We start from the raw sequence: 25,000 nt of genomic DNA, 5'->3' as shown, positions 1-25,000 counted from the left end.
ATAGGAAGTGAGGGAGAAGGAGAGTGAGGGAAAGAGGGAGGGAGTGCTTTGTCAGAGTACCCGTACCCGATTGTCTGTCCTTTTTGTGCCCATATATGGAGATGTCTGTTTCTGTCTGTCCATCATTATATGACATACCTGTATATTGAAATGTCCATATATGGACATATTGGTTGGATTGGTGGTTCTACACAACTGGATATCTGAACTACTAGACGGCGAGCACCGCACTGCCTCGTTTCCTTGCTGCTGCGCACGCTGAGTGTGGAGTCGGTCCGTCACATCTACTGTATATGTGACGGACTATTATGTGTATAGTGGTCTCTATTATAGTGGTCACCCACACACAGTTGTCACTCCTGACAACTGGATCTCTATAAATGCCTATGAGCCTATCGGGTTTGTTTATGGTTATGTCTGGGTCATAGTGACATTCCTGTATGCCTATCGGGTTTGTTTATGGTTATGACCGCCGGCTGTCACTCCCTTATAGATTTCAGATTTTCAGATCTGTATTGAAGGGACAGCCCCTTGAGATGCAGCATCTCATTTTCAAGAGGGACCCACATGTATATATCCATAGGATATATACATAAGGATATTTGGCCTTACAACCCAAATACCTCTGCATTGTACATGGCTCTTTAGACCCCAGGGTTAAGTTCTTCACGGACACCACAGCGGGCCCTAGAATTAGACAACCAATCCCCTTTCCTATATAATATACACACACAAACATGCAAACATAGACCACTGCTGTACTGAATTGTTTGTGTACATGAAGTCTCCAGGTTAGTTTAAAAGAGTCTGGTCTCTCTCATTGACAACTTGTTCTGGCTCACAGAACTGCTGCTAACTGGATGCTTCTATGTTTATCACACCGTTCTCTGTAAACTCTACACAACTACGCCGTTTGGAGGCCATTTCTCAGATGTGGATAATGCTGGATGCACCAACAATCATACCACGTCCAAAGTCACTTAGATCACACGTAATGTTTAGTTGTACAGTAACTGAACCTCCGCTTTAAACTGTAAATTGTAACATTACGGAGTGGCGGCCCCACAATGATGATGATCGACGAGCGGTTGTATACCTAATAAAGTGCCTTATTAGCCAGTGGTATCTGTGTGTCTCCTGTACGTACCTCTGCTGTGCTCTCGGGGGTGTCAGCTCCCACCATGTTGTCCCTGAGCAGCTGCTGCAGGAGCTGAACCTGGGCCACACTGACATAGAAGTCCAGACTGCTGGTCACATTCACCTCCAGAGAGTGACCACACACCACCACCTCCTAGGAGGAGACAATGAGAGGAGGCAGAAGATGGTCACATTCACCTCCACAGAGTGACCACACACCACCACCTCCTAGACAAGGAGAGGAGGCAGAGGATGGTCACATTCACCTCCAGAGAGTGACCACACACCACCACCTCCTAGACAAGGAGAGGCGGCAGAGGATGGTCACATTCACCTCCAGAGAGTGACCACACACCACCACCTCCTAGACAAGGAGAGGAGGCAGAAGATGGTCACATTCACCTCCAGAGAGTGACCACACACCACCACCTCCTAGACAAGGAGAGGAGGCAGAGGATGGTCACATTCACCTCCAGAGAGTGACCACACACCACCACCTCCTAGACAAGGAGAGGAGGCAGAGGATGGTCACATTCACCTCCAGAGAGTGACCACACACCACCACCTCCTAGACAAGGAGAGGAGGCAGAGGATGGTCACATTCACCTCCAGAGAGTGACCACACACCACCACCTCCTAGACAAGGAGAGGAGGCAGAGGATGGTCACATTCACCTCCAGAGAGTGACCACACACCACCACCTCCTAGACAAGGAGAGGAGGCAGAGGATGGTCACATTCACCTCCAGAGAGTGACCACACACCACCACCTCCTAGACAAGGAGAGGAGGCAGAGGATGGTCACATTCACCTCCAGAGAGTGACCACACACCACCACCTCCTAGACAAGGAGAGGAGGCAGAGGATGGTCACATTCACCTCCAGAGAGTGACCACACACCACCACCTCCTAGACAATGAGAGGAGGTAGAGGATGGTCACATTCACCTCCAGAGAGTGACCACACACCACCACCTCCTAGACAAGGAGAGGAGGCAGAGGATGGTCACATTCACCTCCAGAGAGTGACCACACACCACCACCTCCTAGACAAGGAGAGGAGGCAGAGGATGGTCACATTCACCTCCAGAGAGTGACCACACACCACCACCTCCTAGACAATGAGAGGAGGTAGAGGATGGGAATTGTGTGTGAAAGAGGTATGAAGTGATCCGACCAACGGAGGAGGAATAGAGGTGAGGTGGTTGGGCTTAAGTGATAGCCTGGAAACAAGGCGAATCTGCTAGAGCAAAAAAAACAAAAGAAGCCCTTGGAAGATTAGTCTGTCCCTGCTCGCTTGTGATTGGATTTCGTTGCCCCCGAAGTTGTGGGGCACCAATCAGGGCCCAGTATGCAAATATGAGGCAGGTTTATCACTAGAAGCATTTTTTTAAATTCGCCTTGGAAATGCAAGTTCCACACAGAGCTTCCAGCTAATTAACTGAGGAAGGAGAGATTGGTGGAGAAAGCGTTAGGCATGTCATTCTAGAATGAAAACGTTTAAAGATTAAAAACAATTCTTCTCAAATTGCAATAAAGCAGGTTTACAAGCTCACAACGTGTTGTGTCGTCATGCGATGTGTTGTGAGCTTGTAGTTTGGCTATTTTCATGTGTCATGTGTTGCGTGTATAAAACAGGGCTTAGAGAGGGAGTAGGAGGAAAAAATACAGTTGAGAGAGAGTGAGAGATTTGAGTCAGAGAGCAAGGACCACACAAAACAGCAGCAGCATTGTGGGTGACCTCCCATGTCATTCTCATCTTTTTCTCTCACTGTGTCATTTCCCCCTTGTTTCCTTCTCTCCTCTCGTTCAATTCTCTCTAGGGTTCCGCCCACAACCAGCGGTCCAGTCTGCTAACATCTAACAGGATATCACTCACTGCTACTTTGAGATTTACACAAACCAGCACCTGCACTTAATGAATCAATATACTGTTTCTACACAACATATTTTGTTCATTTAGGCGATAAAAATCTTAATAAGAATAAAAAAATATGGGAAAAGGTTACTACTATAAAGGTACTTTCCAAGTATGAATAACGGTCTATATGCTATTTTAAATCTATGTAGCTTGTTAGGAGTGAATGAAATTAATAACAATACCCATTAATACATGAGCTTATTTTAAATATGCGGTCCACTGGTGAGCATTTTCTACATCCCATTCTTTTTTTCCTTTTTTTAAATTTATCCCATGATTTTGTAACCCCATTTTTCCACGCAGTGTCAATTATCTAACGTAATCCTGGGCTCTATACTCCCTCTGCCAACCTAGGGAGAGCAACAGACTGACCTCATACTTCCTTCACAGTATGAGGAGTCCAAGCCGCTTCTTTTCACCTGACAGGTGGGAGTTTCCCTGGTTGGACGTAACGCGTGGAAGGGGAACACGTTATTCCAACCAGTTCCTTTCCCCTCCATCAGGCGCCCTGGCTGGCCAGGGGGAGGCAGTTTAGAGACTAGGATTACTCCATGTTTTTTGTGAGGGTACCTAGTACCTACCCTAGGGGACACGGGGAGAACATGCAAACTCCACACAGAAAGTCCCTCTACATCGGACCCATACTGTGTGTTGTTGTAACTCTTTCTCTGAATTGTTCGGACGCTGCAAATCAGCGCTTGCGTGCGTGCGTGCGTGTGTCAGTGTGCGAACTATGGATTAGCTGTTATGCATTGTCATGGGGCACGTTAGCGTGGACGGATGAGGCATCAAAGAGGCAGGAAGTCTCAGAGCGCCGTGCCAGAAACCGTCAGCTGTATAAGCAGAAAGGCTTGAACTCTGTGGGTCAAAAGCCTCCATTACGCGGCAGACTGATGGAGGAAAGCTTTCTGTAATGAGGACGTTGCTGCATGTTTAAGATGTAAAACTTAAATGCATCTGACGTCTCACATAATCAGCGTGCATTTCCCTATGAGAAATGGTTTGCCTGGGTTACGGCCGTAATGGTAGTTAGCGGTTTTTACTTTTTAGTCAAAGGGCACAAGTGGTCAGTGTGGATACTGGACAAATTGGAGAAAGAATGGTATGTTCACAGGCTGATATCAATGTTCATGAGAAAATCCATGGACTGCAGAAATGTCTAGTTTGAATGTAACATGATTTACGTTACAAGTTATTTTGTTTTTATAGTAACTGCATATAGGTACTCTTGGGGAAAAAGTAGTACTTAGTACATACTGACCTCGACCTGTGCATTGTCAGGCACATTCTTGCTGAAGATGATGGCCGGGGCAGCAGTCACTCTGACAGAGAAGTCTGTCAGGATGGGAGTCAGGATGGCCCTGCGCTCCTGATGTCTCCTGATACTGGACATCAACACACAGAAGAACAAACTATTAGGCTACACATTACTGTATTTACGTAGGCTCTGGTACATTTTGGTCAGTTTATACGTATAAGTCATACAGTATATATAAATTATATATATATATATATATATATATATATATATATATATATAATTATATATACATACATATATATATAGAAATGTATGTACGGATGTGTCTGTTGGGTGGGGGTGTGCTTGTGTGTGTGTGTGCTTGTGTGTGTGTGTGTGCGCTTGTGTGTGTGTGTGTGTGTGTGTGTGTGTGTGTGTGACTGTGTGTGTGTGTGTGTGTGTGTGTGTTGTAAGGTGGTATGTTTGTGTCTTTGTGAATAAAACAAATGTTTTGTAATGTTTTATTTTAATTTACATGATATATACAGCATAAGCTGTGGTATGTGTTGTTTTCGCAGTGCTATATTCAATATAGCTATAACAGTGCCAATGACCATAAGGGATCACTTATTCACTAAAATTCCACCAGTTCTATTTACTAATAACTTGTTGTTATTGTTACCATTTTGTAAAATCTCTGTAAGACTGTCCCTTCTGCGTACAAATGACAACTCAACACAACACAGTCAAAACCACAAAACATTTACAACTGAGCTATTGTTATGTCCTAGCTGACAAGCAGACGCACATTTCAAACGTTCTCTGGCTTTACAAATTCAAACCAGTAGGGTGAAAAAGCTGAAATCCAAATAACAGACTTCAAACCCTATTTTCACATGAATGCCCGACCTGTGAAATATTTCCATAACTGGGCATTTCAAATTTCTGCTGCAACACATTATAGCTGGAAGCTTGAATATAGTTACAGAGACGGAGTGAGACATTATTTGACAAGTCTCTATTGGGAACACCCCTTAATTGTATACACAAGCCCAAACTGAGACCTTCTCACATCAACTCTCTCCATTTCACTAATGTTCATTCCCACAATCAAGTCATATTTGTGGGAACATTTGTTAGCAGTAAAACAAATATACAAGTGGGCTTTATAAGGTGGTGTTAATTGCCACATCTGCTGCTATTAAAACAATCAAGCAGCACAGCTTCCAATATTTATAGTTGGCTAGGATTAGGAAGGGCCCTGTTTCTAGGTGGCCTGGAGTACAGTACTTAACCAGGACCAATATCATATTCACTTCTGTTACACAAATGCATTACCAGTGCCCTAAAGGGATTATTGCCCGACACATTTCTCCTCTGAGAGGGGTTGAGGGAGGCCTAATTCGAAGGTGAAATGATCTTTGAGAGGCCAATTGGTGTTGGCTAATCTCCCCTCAGACAGGGAGTGAAACAGTGAGTGTCTCGTTGCAGGAGACAGGTGCTATCATTCACCAGTGAGGCAGGGAGGCGTGCAGCTCGGTTTACCAGTAATATGGAAGTGCCATGGGGGCAAGAGAGCCAAAGAAGAGCCCTGCATGGAAACCTAGCCGCCCCCCATGGAGGGATTTGGGTGGGGATTTGTGATTATGTTTGCATGCATGCATTTAATGTGTTGTATGTGTGAGTTGTGGGCCTGTGCATACTGTGTACATATATGTAGTTGCACACATATACGTACATGTAGGTATAGAACTGTACTGTATGTGCATACACGTGCACACTTTGGTGGATGTATACGCACATCATGTAATGGCTGTGGCACAAAAAAGCAACAACCTTGTATAAGCGTGTGATGATCCTATGATTCATATAAAGCTAAGCTGTATGAGCAATTTAGTGTGTGAGAGAGAGAGAGAGAGAGAGAGAGAGAGAGAGAGAGAGAGAGAGAGAGAGAGAGAGAGAGAGAGAGAGAGAGAGAGAGAGAGAGAGAGAGAGAGGGAGGCTGCCCTGGGTTGAGGAGAGGAGGGGAGGTGGACAGAGTTCACGGCTCCCTGACACTGGGTCTTTCCTAGCCTGGAACCATGCGCTGTGATGAGGACAGATCCTGTCAGCGGACCCACGGCGCTGGAATTTCCTCGCAAAACCTCAGGAAGCCGACCGAGCCCACCGCTGATCCACAACTACTGGAATTAAGCCCCCCCCCCTCCAGAAAAAAAGACAGCGATCACGAACACGCAAAGTCTACCACTGCAGTGTAGAATTGAGAAAGAGTGAGTGAGAAAGGATAGAGGGAGGGAGGAAGGGCAGAAGGGAAGGAAAGGTGTGAACTTTGAAAACGTTGGCTTGTGTCGTGGCTTGTTACGACCGGAGTGGTGTGTTTTTGTTCAGTGTGTGTAATCGCAGCAGACAAATAAAACTGAATTGGACTCCATCCATCCTTTGTGTGTAGGAACCTTCTAAATGACGCTTAATTATGTCTGGGTTGTGTGGCTGCGGTCGGAGTGTACTGTACACAGCAGTACAGCCGCCGTGCTTTCCCTACAGAGCTTCCACTGCGTACAGCCAGGATAGAGCAGAACAGCGGTGCTAACCAAACACCCTGAATAATGCTGTTTGCTTTTGGAAGCTACCGTCTGACCCAGGGAGTTAAAAGACAAGGAAACACCACCTTTAACCGAGATTCAAAACCTCCTCAATAACAGCGTGGGCTCACTATGTTGGGAGCCACTAGTAGTAGCTAGAAATGTTAGTGTTAAAGTATTAATTGCGTTATAAGTGCCAGGCACATGCCACATATAGGCTTTGGACTAGCGTGTTGCATGTTCAAGTCCTGTTCATGAAGACCTTTGCTGTATGTCTCTCCCCTTCTCTCTCTCCCTCTTTCCTGTCCATCTTTACTTGATACTATCAATAAAGGAAAACTATTTTTTAAAAGTCCTGAAGATATCAAAAATGCAAATTGTAATCTACATGTCCTAAACAAGCTGGACATTGTAGAGATGGAACAGAGTATTTAGATAAAGGTTTGAATGACTTGCATGTATGAGTATGAGGTTTCTGCCATCAAATTTCCAAAATAATTAATGAATAAATAGTGAGGATAATAGTAGTGTGCTCACCTTCGGGCTGAAACAATGACGGCTCTGACCTACCCTCACCTTGACCAAAGAGATATGTTCACAGACTGTACAGATGCTCAGTCATCAGTGATGTCAGTGGTGTAAATATCAACGTGCAAACGGTGAAACCGGTGCGCTCCACACCGTGGGGGCCCATGAAGGGAAAAAAAACAACAAAAAAACAAGGCGATCCAATTTTCTCTGCGGAAAACCTGAGATCTGCTCACAGCTGAAGCAGCCCCTCCTCCCCTGCCCGGACTGGCAGCGAGTTTAAGTGTTATTTAGCAGCAACATTAGGACAAATGACGAAAGTAGCTGAGTGATTGTCATGTACAGCACAAACCAAAACAATTTGCAGGAAATTAATTAATTAATTAGGAGAAGAAAGAGTTTAGATTTATGGAAAATATCTACAGATTCATGACTTTTTAATCTATAGACTTTTTTAAAGTAAAACAAACAAACAAACAAACAGAAAATCCTAAATCCTGCTAGCAGCCTGATAACCTCATTCTAAATACATGGTTCTCATAAACTTTACTAATCACAGGGACTAAATGTTTTATGTATACCAATAAAGCAGTGCCAATTATGTGAGGCCACAGTGACTCACTATGAAAAAGAATAAATAGTCCGGTATGCAATGGTACTGTGCAGCCTGCTAGATAGGTACAGTGACTATTTTGTTATGAGTTAGGTGATCATGCAAACAAATCCTCAACAGCGCTCCAGGCCCACAACCAACTTGCGACATCTTAAAGAGGCTATGGTCAGTGTGAGCCCAAAGTCTCACCTCATTGTCCCTTCAGAAATTCTGGCCCTGCATGTCAGCCACAGGCCCCAAAAGCCTCGTTCTCATTGAGAGTGAGACAGAGAGAGAGAGAGAGTCAAATAAAGAATGAGGGTGTACTAGGCCCCAGTAGCCTCATACTCGCTCACACAGCTTGTCAGGCTCAGGAGTGGGATCGCCAGGCATACTGTTAGACTATAAAATAGGTCCAATCGTGCTACTAAAAGGCGGTGTTTTACTACAGACCCTGGCTGTGATAGTCTGAGTAGGTCAACATGAGGGAAAGGATGGGAAAAACTACTGCTGAGAACGAGAGAGGGGGAATTAGAAACGGACGTCAGTTTAAAAGAAAAACCAAAGGGGAATTGAGGGGGGCTAAACGCAAAACGGACAACCGAAGCGAGAAGCCGAAAAATGAACGAATGAAGGAAAACAAAACTGTGAGCACCAGAGACAGCAGGCACACAAAAAAGAGCTAACATGAGGTCTTGCTGTAAATGAGCCCTGAATGGTTGTAATAATAAAGGAGTCTTCAGGCAGATCTGAGGTCCCATCAGCAGCAGCAGCAGCAGCAGCAGCAACAGAGGCAGGCAGCCTCAGTGTCTCCTGGCCAGGTTCCATACACTATCACACTGTGGAGAAGCTCTCTCTGAGACAGCCTTGACCTCAGTGTACTGCGGAGAGCTGGCTGCACCGCCAGCTTTGATTATTACTGTGAGGTGTGTGTGTGTGTGTGTGTGTGTGTGTGTGTGTGTGTGTGTGTGTGTGTGTGTGTGTCTTAGACAGAGACAATGTATGATTGTTAGTATTAAGCATACACACATGTGTGAGAGTGAGTAAGGTGTGCGTGATGACTATGAGGCTTTGTGTGTGTGTGTGTGTGTGTGTGTGTGTGTGTGTGTGTGTGTGTGTGTGTGTGTGTGTGTGTGTGTGTGTGTGTGTGTGTGTGCGCGCGCGCGCGTGCATGTGTGTGTGCGCGTGTGCGTGTGCGTGTGTGAGAGATGTGTGTCTGGTCTCCCCCAGTCTCATTCAAAGCCCTGCTGACCTGAGAGCGCTCTGTCTCAATCAGCCCCGTGTTGATTTTGCGCCGTGCTGCATTCTTCCACAGGGCTTATTTTTAGTTGACAGGGAACAAATCTGGACTCTTTGCCTGTGATTCTGTGATTTTTGGGCCTGTTCCCTCTCAAAACACAAGTGAGAAAAAAAAGCAACTCTGGGCCAAACAGGCCGTTACACTGGTGCTTGTTTTAGCTCCCGACTCTATAAAAATGACAGGGTTTGTAATTATGACTGCGTACGGAGAGACGCTACATGAGAGGGAGGGAGCTGCGTATGGAGAGACGCTACATGAGAGGGAGGGAGCTGCGTATGGAGAGACGCTACATGAGAGGGAGGGAGCTAACGCAAGAACTATATGGAGAGACGCTACATGAGAGGGAGGGAGCTAACGCAAGAACTATATGCTGCTCCCCACATCAAGACTGACCAGATGAATTATAGGGACATTCTAGCAGATCACACACAGCACCTGACTCGTGTGAGTTAACACAGGTTAACGCTAGAAATATACTACGTACAGATTCTACTGGTATGACCTCTGCTCCACAGATGACTGCGCCTGCCATTTTATAGACAACCACTACACAGCTTGAGACGTGTTGCGTAGGCTTTAAAATGTTTTTATATGATTTGGCAGTGTAGCATAAGTGGTTGTACTCCGAGGGACTCTGACCAGGATTCCGATTTCACTCTAATTAGCAAGATACACAAATACAGACGATCAGGGAGAAATCCCACATCATCAATTTTCACAGAGCGCACCGACTTTAAAGATTATTCTGGGATGACAACGTTCTTCACTGATTAAGAACATCTGCGATGCTCCTAAACAAAGACCCTCGAGACAAGTGTCTGATTAGTACTGTACGAAAAAAACAACCTTTGAGTGTCTGGGAAGAAGGTGAGGGATGATATCCAATATAAATCCCAAAGTATCTGTTGGTCGTCCTCAGTCGAGCGGCTCGAGCCCTCCATCATCCCTTCCAGTCATCCTGGTTCTCCATAAAGTATGCACACAGACGCCAGCGAGACACCACCAGTAAGGGTTGGATTGGGGGTCAAATCTACTAATCAAATGATTCCCGAGCACGGCGCACGCTGCAGCTCACCGCTCCTTGGCTGCGGCTCAACCGCTCCAAGAGATGGGTCAAATGCGGAGAACAAATTTCACTGCGGTAACGCGTGTGACAAATCGTATGACTTTGACTTTGACTTTGTACCACCTGAGAAACCTCAACGTCCTGAAATCTCTCTAGTCTGTTACAACCCAGAGAATCCTCTCTATGGTATGGGAAGAGCTCTTCCCAGGGCCTGCTAGTGCTCTCTATGGTATGGGAAGAGCTCTTCCCAGGGCCTGCTAGTGCTACAGAATATGGTGAGGTCGGCTGGGCGCTCCCCAAATAGAGCTCTCTTCCGTCCCTGCAGGACATTATACGATAGCAGGTGCTTGAGTATGGCAAAAAAATACACATCATCCTAGTAACGGATTGTTTATAATGATGCCAAGTGGAAAGCGCTGGAGGAGGTGTCGCACAGCCTCGGGGCGCAAGGCCCAGAAAGAGGTTTTCCCCTGTGGCTGTCAGAGCCCTGAATACCTAACCCTACCCCTAACAACAAAAATCACACCCGTGTGAACTGAGTGGTGCAAGGTCTTATATAGCCTGATCAGCTGTGGTCTGACGTGATGTCAGTGACGTCACACACTAACCATAGCAATCATGCTCGTTTTTTTGGTACGAACAAACACGGAACACGGGTACAGAGCCAGTTGTTGGAGTGGTTTGCACCACTCAAAAAACTATATAAACAACCGTAAGCAGCTGCTCAAAATGTTACTTGCACATGTAAGTAGACAAGTGGAACAGACAATTGTTTTTGAGGGGCGTTAGCCCCTCCTACAGGTTTAATGTTTGTTTTTAGTCATATTGTCCCTCATTACATCATAATGTCTCTTTATTGTTAATGGCATTTAAAGTTTGTGCTGGCACCGTTTGTTTTACATCACCATTACATCACCTAATCAAGTTGAGTTAGACTTTAATATATTAGCGCCCCTCACTTCACACGGGTTTTTTTTATGTATATCTAAGTGGCTTTGCACATTTGATCCTGCTGCTTAAATAATAAGGCTTTCTGCACCTGTGTTAAAGATGTTCATCATACTGCTGTACTACCTGTACTTTAACTTTATATTTGTCTCATCCAATATTATTCCTTTTTTAAATCTGTATTATATTATATTGTTGTTATATTGTATTATTGTGTGAGCACAGTCTCTGCAGAACACATTATGCAAATTAATTAAAATGAGAAGTTTTGAAAAGGTAACCCTACTGGTAGGAGCATGGAACTGCACAGTTATGACATCACAAGTGGAGGAAGTTGCTGCAGCTATACTGTATTGCCAGTACTTGGTACAATATTGGCCTATATTAAAATAAGACATATTTGCAATGCTCTGGAAACCTCTCTACTGTAAAAGGTTAAATGAAATGTGTATTAATTATATAAGTATCCTTGTATTTGTATGTAGACCGGTTCCCGGCTGTAGAGCACCGAGTCAGTAACGATGGAAGTTGGAGATCCATGCCCCGCCCGGCTATGCAATACCTGTTGTACCCGTGTCAGAGTACTGGTTCCACCCATCTCTTGTATCCAGTACTACATCAGTTTTCACATACTGTCTACCAGTAGTTCCAATAATATTATTTCTCACCTGCTGGCCATATTCCACTCCAGCGCAGGATTCTGGGAGCTCCTCTCGCTCTCTGCTGATGTTCCCCCCTTCGACCCTTCCTTCTCCGGCTTGAGCTGCTCCCACTGGGCCGTGCCGATGTTGATGGACTGGAGGTCCAGCTGGTACTGACGGTCCTCCACCTCCGAACCCGGGTCACGCAGGATGCCTAGGTTGAGTGCACGTCTAGGAAGAGAGAGAGAGAGAAATGCACAATCTTTTTATAGTTTCACAAGATAGTATCACCCAAAGTGGTAATATAACACAGCTCTGTTTACACCTTTATTTGATTCCTATTTATATCCAATATTTATTTGTAAATACATTGTTCTATTTTGATTGTCTTGTTCCACTTCTGCTTTGGCAATGTAAACGTACGTTTTCTCATGCCAATAAAGCTCCTTTGAATTGAATTGAATTGAATTGAGAGAGAGAGAGAGAGAGAGAGAGAGAGAGAGAGAGAGAGAGAGAGAGAGAGAGAGAGAGAGAGAGAGAGAGAGAGAGAGAGAGAGAGAGAGAGAGAGAGAGAGAGAGAGAGAGAGAGAGAGAGGCAGAGAATAAGAACTAAAGCGAGATATTTCAGAGAAAGCATCACATGGTCCAACTCACATCAAAGGCCAATCAATCAATAAGCAGATTACAGTGGATATAAATGGTGTCTAAGCACAACAACCCCAATGTATAGAACATGATATGTTGTTTTTATTATGTCATAATACTGCAGCAGACTTTCCAGGCCATTATAGTAGCATATTCTAAGTCCAGCAGTACACCATGCAGGCACCGTGTTCTACTGAACCAGTAAAGAGATCCTGGCATCAGTCCCTAACCACTACTATTCCCCTCCCTACCAGTGCTCATTCAGTGGTTTAGAAGCCTACAGGTTTCATATTCAAGTTGAATTATGGACAAATTAAACCCTCTGGGAGACACTCAAATACCCAGAACTCAGATAAATAACCCAGCAGGCCTCAGGTGAAATCATTTGCCTTTTAAAAAGTTCAGATTTATGCCAAGTTATCATTAGCCGTAAACACTGTTAAAAATTCAGTTGGACGGCACGGTAGTCTGCAGACTGGGGCCCTTGATACCTCTCTCCTGCTCCCCATCTCCCTCCCTCTCTCCATCTAGTGGAACACGGTATACACAAACTCTACCACGGTAGAAGAGATCTAAAGATATGTGAAGAGCAGGCAGAGCTGTCTCCATAGCTGAAGTGCTGTAGTGAAGAGAGCAAACATTGGGCCCGTCAGCGCCATGAAGTCAATGATGTCATGTATTTTGCTTTCAGGGACGCGATCCTGACAAATTCACCAGGCAAAGAAGAATAATCAAAATTCAAACATCTGCATATGACATCAGGGCCGTTGGCTTCATTATGATATGTTTATTTGTGCTGGTGAATTCAAATGAGAGCTTTAACAGCACAAATAAGGGGCTTAAAATGGCTACAGATGTAGTGGCAGCATGTGGAGTTTTATTTGTTTCGGCGATGTCAATGGCAATTTTCATTCAACGTCTCCACTCCCTTAGCTGCACTGGGAAGGCCGCAACCAGAGCGTGATGTTATGACAATGCGCACCAAGTACAAAAACAATGGCAATGGGAGATCAGAGGTGTATAACTGGATTTAGCTGGATTTGTTGACATACAAACAACTGAAACAGATCCCTAATCAACATTTGGAGCCACATTTATCAACAGAAAAATGATATAATTCAAACCAAGAGCCCTGTAACGTTTGGGTGGGATGTGTCAGTCTAGATTCATTTGGTCTTTTGAAACCGTACCTCCATGCCCCCCCCCCCCCCTCTCTATAACTGTATTTTTCACATTAAACAAACCGCAGTTACCTCATCCACTGTCCAAATTATCTCTTAACTTCAGCTTATTTGGGAGACTCTCTTACTCATAATCAACATAACATGGGAGTCTGCAGCCAAGACTCCACATTGCTGGGCTGCAGGGTCATCTCCAATGACATAAATAAATATGATAAACATTTGTCTTGGTCATGTAGCCAGTGGAAACCGCCGTGATTTAATATCAAAAGACATATTTCAGCCAATCGCAGGAAACGAGAGAGCTTCGTTTCTGACAAACGAGAAGGGGAGGAATTTTTGGAAGTTCCCCTTGGGGTGCAATAATAATTGGAGCCAGACTCGCTTGTTGTACACGCGGGGGGAAAAACACTGGCGCGTTTGACATATTTGATTGGTCATGTGAAGACCACACCGCTCGGCCAAGAGGAATCAGAGAAATGTCCTGGGAAAGCACGGCCAGAAGCACTCTGCCCACCGTCCACACGGCAGAACTAAACACATACAGAGCAGGGCAGGTGGAGCACACCCTCCCTGCTGCACCCTCTCACATGACATTATCACACATCTGCCTGCTGCTGCCATGTGGAAAATATGGGGGAAAATTGAAAATAACAAGTCATAAATGACATATGCTCTCGAGATGGAGGGAGGGAGGGATGGATGGATGGATGGAGGGAGGGAGGGGAGAGAAATAAGAGAGAGTTTTCTCAAACATGAAGTAGTTAGCTCGGCCCCTTGTTCCTGAGCCAAACCTTATTTTAATTGCAGGAAAAGACCGCAAAAACATTATTTTTACGACAAAATTCTGCTATTTATAAAAATGGATCAAAAGCTCTCAGCTGTATGAAAGTTCTGTTTCATGGCGTTTCGTGGCTATTATTTTAAAAAACACTTCTTTTTCTGACACAGTTTAAACCCAATTTAACTCCTAAAAGCCACTGGGCTGATTTTGCATCAGAGCTGAAATATGAGGGCTTCTTTCCAACATTATTATGGCTCAAACTCAAAGCCTCTAATTCAAGTCCTCGAGTGGGAAACAAGGACAAAATAGTCAAGACAAGGCAAAGACAATGCTTCTTAACTAGACCATTGGGGGAACTGCTCATTGTTGCTTCATCATGGGCACACAAAAAAAAAGGAATAAATAGATAATGTCCTGAACTCTGTAGAAGAGAAGTTAGGCGAACAAGTTTACAAATGGGCAATTAATTACAGTGCATGTTCTGTTCTCCGTGTTGCATTCCACGGGCCCATGCTTGCACCGGGCAGAGCATCAATCATCATTTGTGTTATTAAGGCAAGCGTGTGGGAGGAATGGGTGCTTTAACGCGCAGCAGGTTTGGAATGGTGTGCTGAGGTACTAATAGGATACATGGAAGGATCTGCATGCACGCAGAACACATTAGTAGCAAGTACACACAGCAATAAACGGCTAGCACACCGTTCTATGCCTCAAGAGGAGGAGTATCTGTGCTACTGCACATCACGGTTCTGAGATAAGCTTCTGGCTTGAAATGTGTGTGTGCGTGAATGAGTAAAAAAAAAGAAAAGAAAAAGGACAGAATTACATCAACAGAGAAGCCTACTGCACAAGGAATGGCAAATAAGTGAGAGGAATTGTTGAAAGAGTGAAAGAAGGGAATCCTGGGAGGCCTCCATTTCCATGCCGAGGTTTTGAAGGTTAGCTGTGGTTCAAGGTAATAAAACAAACCACAGTGGGATCTGGACTGGGTCTGAGCGGCTGGCGGTAGGACTGTGGGAGCCGTGGGCTGGGGTTCAGCCCCCTCCAGAGGTACTCCTGTGGGGCAGGTTCTAGTATCATGGCCCCTGGCATTAACAACCTCCGCCCCCCCCATCCCCTGCTCCAGGCCACAGGGGCAGGAAGCAGCAGGGTAATACCAGGCCCACCGGCTTCTGGATCTCGTCACTCTGAAACCCGCAACCTGAACCCGCAACCCCAGACCTGTTTTTCACTCCATTTCCCCAGCAATCACATGCAATACATGTCTGCTTACACGTTCAGCCGGGGCAGGAGTATGTGTGAACCTGTGTGTGTGTGTGTGTGTGTGTGTGTGTGTGTGTGCGTGCGTGCGTGCGTGCGTGCGTGCGTGCGTGCGTGCGTGCGTGCGTGCGTGCGTGCGTGCGTGCGTGCGTGCGTGCGTGCGTGCGTGCGTGCGTGCGTGTGCATGAGTTTGTGTGTGTGTGTGTGTGTGTGTGAGAGTGAGTGAGTGAGGCGGGCCCCCTGTTTCAGTTATCCTGGTAGAACATACATACTGAGTAGAAATTTCATTGAGATCTCAGGCTTAATTCAGCCAAGTCAAGCTAAATTAGTTCCGTACACAGACGTGCTGAACTTCACAAGGGGTTCTGTGTTCTTTGTTCTGAGTGGACCCCAACTACTGTATATTTGAACTGAAGGAGCACATACTGCATTGAAATGCTAACGGTGCATGTCTTTCTCGCTGTGTCGTTTCATTTAGCGGCGGGGGTCGCTCCCACTTTGTTTAAGCCGTAAAGTAATATCCATGAACCAAAGTGCTCTGTGAGACCAGCATCAACTGTATCAATTCATCTGCAAATTCTACGACAGCGAGTGAGTCAGCTGTGGTCGTAATATTCTTTCTCTGTGGGTTCAAGTGTTATTAAGCAACCACCATTAGCATCCAGCATCTCTCCTATGGAATTTCTGTCGCGGGGAGAGCTAAGCGGAGCAGCGCCTTTTTCATTCAGCTGACTGGGAGCCGACTCCCAACGGCCTAGATCAGAATCCCCCTGGGCCTGTCTGTGCGCCGAGGGGGAATTCATATGCATTATGATTCATGAAACTTGCAATTACTTAGTAAGTTAAGCACCCCGGCCGACGGTGGTCCAGTCTCAATTGCCAAAAAACTCGGCGACTTCTGAGCGGTGGATTTATGACCCCAGTCAAGTCCAATTGCTGTTAATTTGCATCTACCAATTATAGTAATTAGGGCTCCGAATTAGAACGCTGAGCAGCCCTCAGATTGAGAGGGAAAAATGATGTCGTGGAACACAGCGAGTCAGCAGAATGGTAAATTCAGTCACTCACGTTTTTTTAAACTGCTGCAACCTAAAGAATTTCTGACGACTTAAGCACATTCAATTGAAGTCGCAAAAGCAGGCAAAATAAAACAAATGTGTTCTCAAAGCTGCAACAATGCTCCTCATTTGTCAGTGCTGGCAACTTAAAGCTACTGTACTTCATTTTGTGTTTAAAGCGCCACATACAAATGCTACGGGCACTACGTATGTGGATCCTTCTGTTTAATGCCTTTTATACCTCTGGAGTACAGCCACAACAAATAATAAACCCGTTTCTTTCTAAGTCCCGATGTGCTATCATTATGTACAAGAGAAACGCATCAATAATGTATTCTATTTAAGGACCAACAGCATTACTCATCCCCAAGGCTGCTCCCAACAGGAGCCTGTTATTCATTAGGCTGATTGGGCTTTAAAGACACTCATACTTGACCAATTATATCATATTTACACAAGATCTTAGGGGGAAACTATTACTTCTATATACAAGCAAGGTTTAGTTCAAGCTTATACCACCCCTATGACAGTGGTATAAGACAGTAAGGAGGACAGAGCACTACTGTAAAGGCTCTCTGTTTACAGTGACATGGTGTATACTAAAAGGCAGTGTTTGCACTGTGATTTCAACATCTTAATTGCGGGAACCATTTGTCTCCCATGGCGTTTACATGTCAGAGAAGCTCCAGGGTTATAAACATGGCTGCGATGGACACATTGCTCTGAAGACACTTTCTAACATATGCTCGCCATGATGGCCTGTTAAAGATGTCAGTCCAGTCCATGTAATTTATAGGTCCATCTTGCTCCAATTCTGTCGTTTCTGCTCACTTAAATTTTCCCTGTTAAGAGAGGAGATGATCTGACAATCATTAAGATTGAGGAGCTATTTCATTTGGCTTCATTCACTGTGTTTCATTCACAGGAATTCACAGATAGAAGTGTCTATTTACATTAGGTTACTCTTTGCGTTCTTTATTTTTTTTTGCATCCAGTGGTGTAAACAAATGACCTTACTCTGGAATGATGAAGTGATTCATTTATTAACGCCAGCCCGAGTCATTTTTTAAAGGTATACAGTATCACACAAACTTGGCTGTTAACCATTCCAAATGATGATGACCCTCACTCCCAACACAGATCTGCTGCCTTTGTTCTACCTTGGAGAGCTCTGCAGTGTGTCTCTGCTAACAGAGCTACAGTTACCAGTCACTGAAACAAACACATGTTGTCCTCATTCCCACCGACTCTGCTCTGTTTTACTTTAACACATGCGCCCGCGCGCATACGCACACGCATGTGCATCCGCAAAAGCACACATGTACGCACGCACATATGCATGCACACACATACACACACACACACATACACTCCCATTGCCTCTGCTCTGCTTTACTCTAACACAAGCATGCGTGCATGCATGCGCACACACACGCACGCACGCACGCACGCACGCACACGCACGCACACACACGCACGCACACACTCGCACGCACGCACGCACGCACGCACACGCACAGCTCCTGGTCTGCTTAGCTTTAACAGTGCCGTTCTCTGGCTGCTGGTTGCAGGTAGCTCTAAACACGAGCATTCCTAGTTAATAGGGACAGTAATTCACTGGCTTTTTAAAGACAATGACTGCTCACTGGCTTCTTTCATATGGTACGGTAGGTGTACATCTGCAATAGATCTGCGGAGAAATGTGCCTTGGATCCTCTTCTGTGCATGACTGCAGTTGCTGCTGCTGAGAATCACTGGTAGGTTTGTTTGTGTGAGCATCTGTGTGTTTACTTGCGTGTGTGTGTGTGTGTGTGTGTGTGTGTGTGTGTGTGTGTGTGTGTGTGTGTGTGTGTGTGTGTGTGTGTGTGTGTGTGTGTGTGTGTTTTATTATCCACTTCTGCATTCAATTGAAGTTGCTGCTGAGAGTCACAGGGAGCCGGCTGTGTCTTTGTCTGTGTACATGCACAGAGTAGACACACATGCGTGCAACGCAGCCTGTACGTGTGCTAGACCATTGGACAATGCTACCCTTTTTCCCATAAAACAGAGTAGGCCAGTACTTGTGAAATCACTTCCTCTGTTAGCAGTAACAGATTTGATATGCTTCCTCCCTGCTCTGAAAACTGACATAATGCTGCTTTTATAAAACATGTCAGGCAGGGTTTTAGGAGCGGGTCCCTGATGTCGAGGTGTGAAGGGAATGCCTTGTTGACTTCCTCCGGCCCGCGATTGAAACCAGATTCTCTTCCCCACCAAGCAATTTCACAATGATGTAATCCCACTGTAATTTTAATTCGACGGGCCTTATCTTTAATTAATCACTAAACACATGCATGGAATAGATTATTCATGAACTGGCTGCAGTGGGGAACATGGCAGGGGTAGCCAACGATCTGGCGTGCCCTCCAATAAAGTCATTCTCATCACGCTAAAGTAGAACAGGCGCATACCTCAATGCTACTTTAACACTAATTAAAGGAAAATAATCCTTCTTTTGTTAGAGGAAGATTCCAGATCTGAAAGCCCTTTCTGTCAGGGCACTCGGCCCACTCACTCTTGTGATTGACAATGCCTGAACCGCACTGAACTTCATTTGAAACACAAAAGGGCCCGGACTCACCCGGCACCCAAAAGCGATTATTCCATCCGATGCTGTTTCAAGTGGATTGACGCATGATATCAGAGAGAGAGCAATGCTTGTACAGCTGTGTATCACATGTTGTATTAGAAGTGCCGTCCAGATTACCAAAACATGAACCCATACATGGATCAGAGGTGCATGTTTCTCCGTTCATTCCAACACCTGATTTATTTCTGCTGTGGACCCTTATGAGTCCAGTTTTATATAATGCCTGTGCTCTCACCGGCAGGGACTTTGACAGTATGTCGCTGAGTCGCTGTCGCCTATGTCTGAATTCTTAGTCGCTGCAGCCATTTTGTGGGTGTGGCTTACGTAGTTTTGAAGAAAAGTGCTTAAAAGCAATAAACTGTGCACAGCTGTAAACCCAGGTTTTCCCCGAAGGTGGCAAATCCATTAATCTCTAGTTCAGTTTCAAGTATGGTGTGGTCTATGGCGGGGTACGACTGGATATTAAATTGCCCTATGATAAATGCTTGATTGTTGTGGTAGCGTAAACATGACCGCCTGTTTCCGGTTTAAATCTGCTGCTGCATCAGTGACTGAACTGAAGACAGGTAGGCCACCTTCAGAAAACTGGGGATTACAGTTGTGCACAGTATACTGTAATTTATATAAAGTACAATGAAAATGTGTTTCTGATTGCAAGACATACGTTAGAGTTCTCAATCTCTGCCCGAACCCGGCCCGGCCCGACCTGGCCCGACATTTTAGGGTAGGGCCGGGCCCAAAATGCACGATAATTAGTCGGGCCGGGCCGAGCCTCGGGCTCTGTGATTTTCCGTGATTTTTTTTTTTTTTTTTATAATTTTATTATAACAAAAATTACAATTCTGTTGTTTGTGTAATGTATTTATTTAATATGAAGAGGGCTGAGCTGGTGAATGTTGGCGATTAACTTTTACAGTTTAGGCTATTATATGTGACTGAAGGAGGAGGAGGCGATGATCAGCAGCAGCGCACCAAAGTGACAAAATAGAACGGTGGTTGTTGAACTTGCTACCGCTGGCTGGCCTCTGGTTTGCCAACCAAATGAGCTGCTTACTGCTCAGCATCAACTATATAACTTAAGTTAACTTGCCATATGCTTAAATGTTTTATAAGACCATCGATTCATCCGCAATAGCTCGTTTTGGAAACGTCGGGGCTTAACGACGGTCTCGTTGAACCCAGCTGGGTGAATAAGCTAAATTAGGCTACCTAATCAACGTCACCACGGTAAATGCTCCATATAACTATGAAAGCGCCTGCATACACGTAATATAGTTACATGATGACCAAGCAATGTTACAGTCACACTGTAGGCTACAGCTATTTGGTTTACAAATCGTATCGCAGCGCGCTGTTACGCTATTTAATTTCTCCATCGTAGCGCAGCGCGCCACGTTGTGTGCCCACTGCCCAAAATAAAAGATCTGCAAGCTATCGACAGACTCGACACGCCATCGAGCGGCATGTTGATGGTTTGTATGTCTGTTATTTTGGTTAGGCAACGCACATTACGCGGCGTGGTATGTGGGTTTGAGAGGCAATGATTAATGTAAACTATACAGTAACCTAGTAGATTATAGCCAAGTTGACAATTGTCATAATATTGTATAGCTCTGTTCGGGACTGTTGCACAACGGTGAATGATGAAAAAATTGCACTTTGTTAACGGGACAGTAGCCTATTGGACATAATTAACTGCGTCACTTCAGGATCGCTGCTACTTTGATTCAGAAGATGTTTTACTCACCCCTGGAAATTGCTGGAAACCATTAGAATGTTGGAAATGGAACATTATCAGCCAATTAACGTGAGTTACATAAATCCTTTATTTCGGCGACTAGACTATTAGTGCGTTCTCTGACAGTACGGTCGTCTCAATAATCCACGGCGCCGCGGCCATATAGTGGCATTTTTCTTTTTCTTTTTTTTCACTCGGGCTTTTTCGGGTTTTCGGGCCTGACATTATGGTAATTGTTAGGGTCGGGCCGGGCCTCGGGCCGACCCAGTTAGGGTAGGGTAGGGCCGGGCCTTAATTTTCAGGCCCGATGAGAACTCTAACATACGTAGGTCACCATGCATGCAGTTTCTTTTTTTACATTTTACAAAGGCTAATTTAAAGGTTTATTAACAATATCTGTGCTTTCATATACAGTATAGGTAGTCTGTCTTTTTTTTTTTTTTAACTAGTCCCTGCTGTCAAAGTAAGTTAGTGTACATGTACATGTTTTACTTTTGATATTTTCACCACTGTTGAAAATGTTATGAATCGCTAGAACATATTTTTTAATTGTTTTGTAATGGTCGTGACTAGCGATTCAGGGGCTGGAGCCAGGCTACAATTGACATCCAGTACTGTAACTTATATTTTATAATTCTATTTACATCCACTTTGCTACAGTGTATGTTTGCATTTTGTATTTGTTTGTATACCCCCCCCTCCCCCCCACCCAACACACTCGCTAAATACACTCGCTACACATTGGAACAAGCACACACTGTTTACCTTTCACAGCTATGCTCGATAACAGGCTTGATAAGCCCAAAGCTTATTGATACCGGGTACTCGATAAGCTTGTTATCGGGTTTCTTCGGGTATCAGTTATTGAGCTGTGGTATTACACTATGGGCCATGGTACTATGCATGGCACTATGCTCCATACGTGAACACTATGCTCTATACATGAACGCACGCCCAGCACGGGCACGTATGGCCCATAAGCAATCCCAGAATGCACTGGTTCCAACCCGGAAAAATGCCTCATGCGCTGGGTGAGCAACTCAATGCAAGTGGATGGGAGGAGAAATCCAGTGACGTCTTATTATACATAACTCTATGATGCAAACACCCAGGCAGATGCACAGCACACGTGTGCATGCACGCACATACACAGTACATTTTATGATATGAGCCTCAAATTAGGCTGATTATGTGTCCCTCACATGCACTGCTCTTCATTTCCTTCTGCACATAAATTGCTCAGTGCGTGCTCCAGCTAGGAGGGTGTTTTATGGCACTGTAAAATTAGGCTTGCTTCATGGATCCAACAGCATGAGCCACTACTGTTCTTTCCACTTGAAATTGATTAAGAGCTTCAATATAGCCAAGCTGGTTTGCATTAGTACATACTCAGGCACGCAGTGTGTTTTGTTGAGGATGCTCATTTTTATCTGTGAAAACGAGGGTCTTTGGCAGAGCACTTTGAAGTTGATTACACATTGTTTACAGCAATTATTGAATTCTGACAAATGTTTAAAGCAGCCAGATTACATATCAAGGCCTTATCCTTCTTGGTATAAAGCATGGACATTTTCCTAAACAAAGTCAGGGAAATGATGGCCATATTTGATTAGGTTAACGTATGCTACAGGTTTAGCAGACAGGCTGAACAAACATGTAATGGGATAGCTAAAACAGTAGGTCCCTTCCCCTTGACGTCTGCCTTGACCTTAAACAACATTTTGTTCTAATTCAAATTTCCTTCCAACAAACAAAAGGCGGAATGAAACAAAATACAACGGCCCGCTGCTGGAAGCTCCCACATAATAGAATTAAAAACTTATGTCTAAATCACAAGTTTTAAAGAGAAGGCAGGGTCAAGCTCCGAGAACACCAGAGCAGCTTGGAAGCCCCCAGACCCGCCCACAACAACGGGGCCATAACCACTTTCTCATGAGATAGTGTCCAAATACATTTGTGTCAGCAAGGAAAACAGCGTAAAATAATTAGAATAATCTGGGGCACACATGGCTTCTACATCAGGCTAATTCTTCCTCCTCTGTGAATGACTGCGGGGCCAGTGTTTATAATTCTGCAGCGGATCTAGCCTTCGTTCAAAAACCACCAAGCGTTATTTATACAAAGTGACATTTCTATATGGGACCCCCCCCCCTCCCTTTTCTTCCCCCTGCCTTATTGAAGGAATCACATTTGAGAGAGTGAAGATACATCAGGGTTTACACAACTCCACTACTGCCATCTCTCCACAACTCCACTACTGCCACTGCTGGTTCAGGACCGAGACGAAGGGGAAAAGGAGAAGCTTCGGGAACAAGGGACGAGATACAGTGAGAGTGAGCTTTGCTTTCTTTATTTTAAGCTTGTAACTCAAATAAGTTAATTACTGTTCAAATTTGACCAATAAAAGAACAATCTCGATTTTACTGTGTGTTACACTGTGCTCATCTTTTTTGATGTGTATAAAAAAATATATAATTTGATGCAATTCAGCTTTGCATGTATATAACTTTTCAGGGAAAGGAGAAAATAAACTGTGTTCCAATTGAACGCATGTAGTTAAAATATATTTACTAACAAGCTCTTGTTAATACTTTTGGTTAAATATTTGTGAAAGAGAGACTGAATCTGGCGTCGCTATTTTGGTCATGCCATTATAGGCAAAAGATATACTGTATATCAAAAAAGTGTGACGTGTTTTTGTACATTGCTTATTTGTGCTATTTTTGCACAATACAAATATGTATAAAATAGGGCATTCATTTATGAAAAAACGCAAAAAGTCTCGATCTGCCCAACAACAACAATATGAAAAGTGAGGCGAGAGGGAGAAGAGAGAGAGAGTGAGAGAGAACTGTCTGAGAGATAGTAACAGACAGAATCCCTTGTTAAGAAGAGGCTCTCTATGGCCTCCGACAGGTGGCTTGAACGACTTCATATCTAGCTTAACGAACGGTAGGCCAAGTCCTGTCCAGGCATGTACGAGGCTGTGATCAATCAGTCTCATCTGGAGCCCGTCACACAATGACAGTGGGCTCAGAGACGAGCCGCAGCCTGGCTGCTCCTCTGTGTTGGTTGGCATCGCCACACTGTTCCAATAAGCAGGGAGAACCACACCGAGTGTGGGAAACGTACTGTGCACGAGGGACATAGACAAGAGAGAGAGGCAGGATAGGCAGGACAGACAGACAGAAAGACAGACAGACAGACAGACAGACAGACAGACAGACAGACAGACAGACAGACAGACAGACAGACAGACAGACAGACAGACAGACAGACAGACAGACAGACAGACAGACAGACAGACAGACGTGGGTGGGGAGGGACAGGAGTAGATGTAACCGAGAGATAGAGAGAGACACAGGGATAGTGTAAAAGTGAATTTGTGAAGGAATGTGAGAAAGACAAGATTATAAGCAACAGAACAAGAAAGAGAGAGAGCATATCAAGAAAGATTGATAGAATGAGTGATCGAGTGAGAAAAAGCCTAAAAGAAGATGGATTATGCTGATCTCTGCATGTGGACGGTAATGAGCTTCATAATGAAGCCATTACAGGAATCACTGGTCAATCCTTCACCTCTCTGTTCTGCTTTCTACACTTCTCTCAGTTTCATGCTCTTGGCCCTGTCGTCTTTCTGTTCTTTCCTTTCGCTTGTCCTTCATCTCACTCTTCTCCTCCGCTCCTTCTGCTACAGTACGATCATCCCTCTCCCCTCCTGCCAGTCAGAGTTTCATTTTACTGACTCCAGA

The 25,000-nt window shown here is 44.7% G+C and overlaps 1 protein-coding gene across 1 annotated transcript in view; it reads right to left on the bottom strand.

The window, feature by feature from the left end:
• vps13b (vacuolar protein sorting 13 homolog B) overlaps positions 1 to 25,000 on the bottom strand; it is a 405,382-nt gene that overhangs the window by 152,853 nt on the left and 227,529 nt on the right. Inside the window, exons 33-35 of the mRNA XM_079503680.1 lie at positions 11,981 to 12,184; positions 4,318 to 4,441; positions 1,148 to 1,291 (exon numbers count right to left, since the gene is read on the bottom strand). Of these exons, the coding sequence (XP_079359806.1) occupies positions 1,148 to 1,291; positions 4,318 to 4,441; positions 11,981 to 12,184 (472 nt within the window). The remainder of the gene's footprint in view (positions 1 to 1,147; positions 1,292 to 4,317; positions 4,442 to 11,980; positions 12,185 to 25,000) is intronic.

This window comes from Electrona antarctica (assembly GCF_951216825.1).
Source record: "Electrona antarctica genome assembly, chromosome: 6".
Lineage (NCBI taxonomy): Eukaryota > Metazoa > Chordata > Actinopteri > Myctophiformes > Myctophidae > Electrona > Electrona antarctica.
The sequence above is the reverse complement of the archived record's forward strand: the minus strand, read 5'-3'. Positions and strand labels throughout refer to the sequence as shown.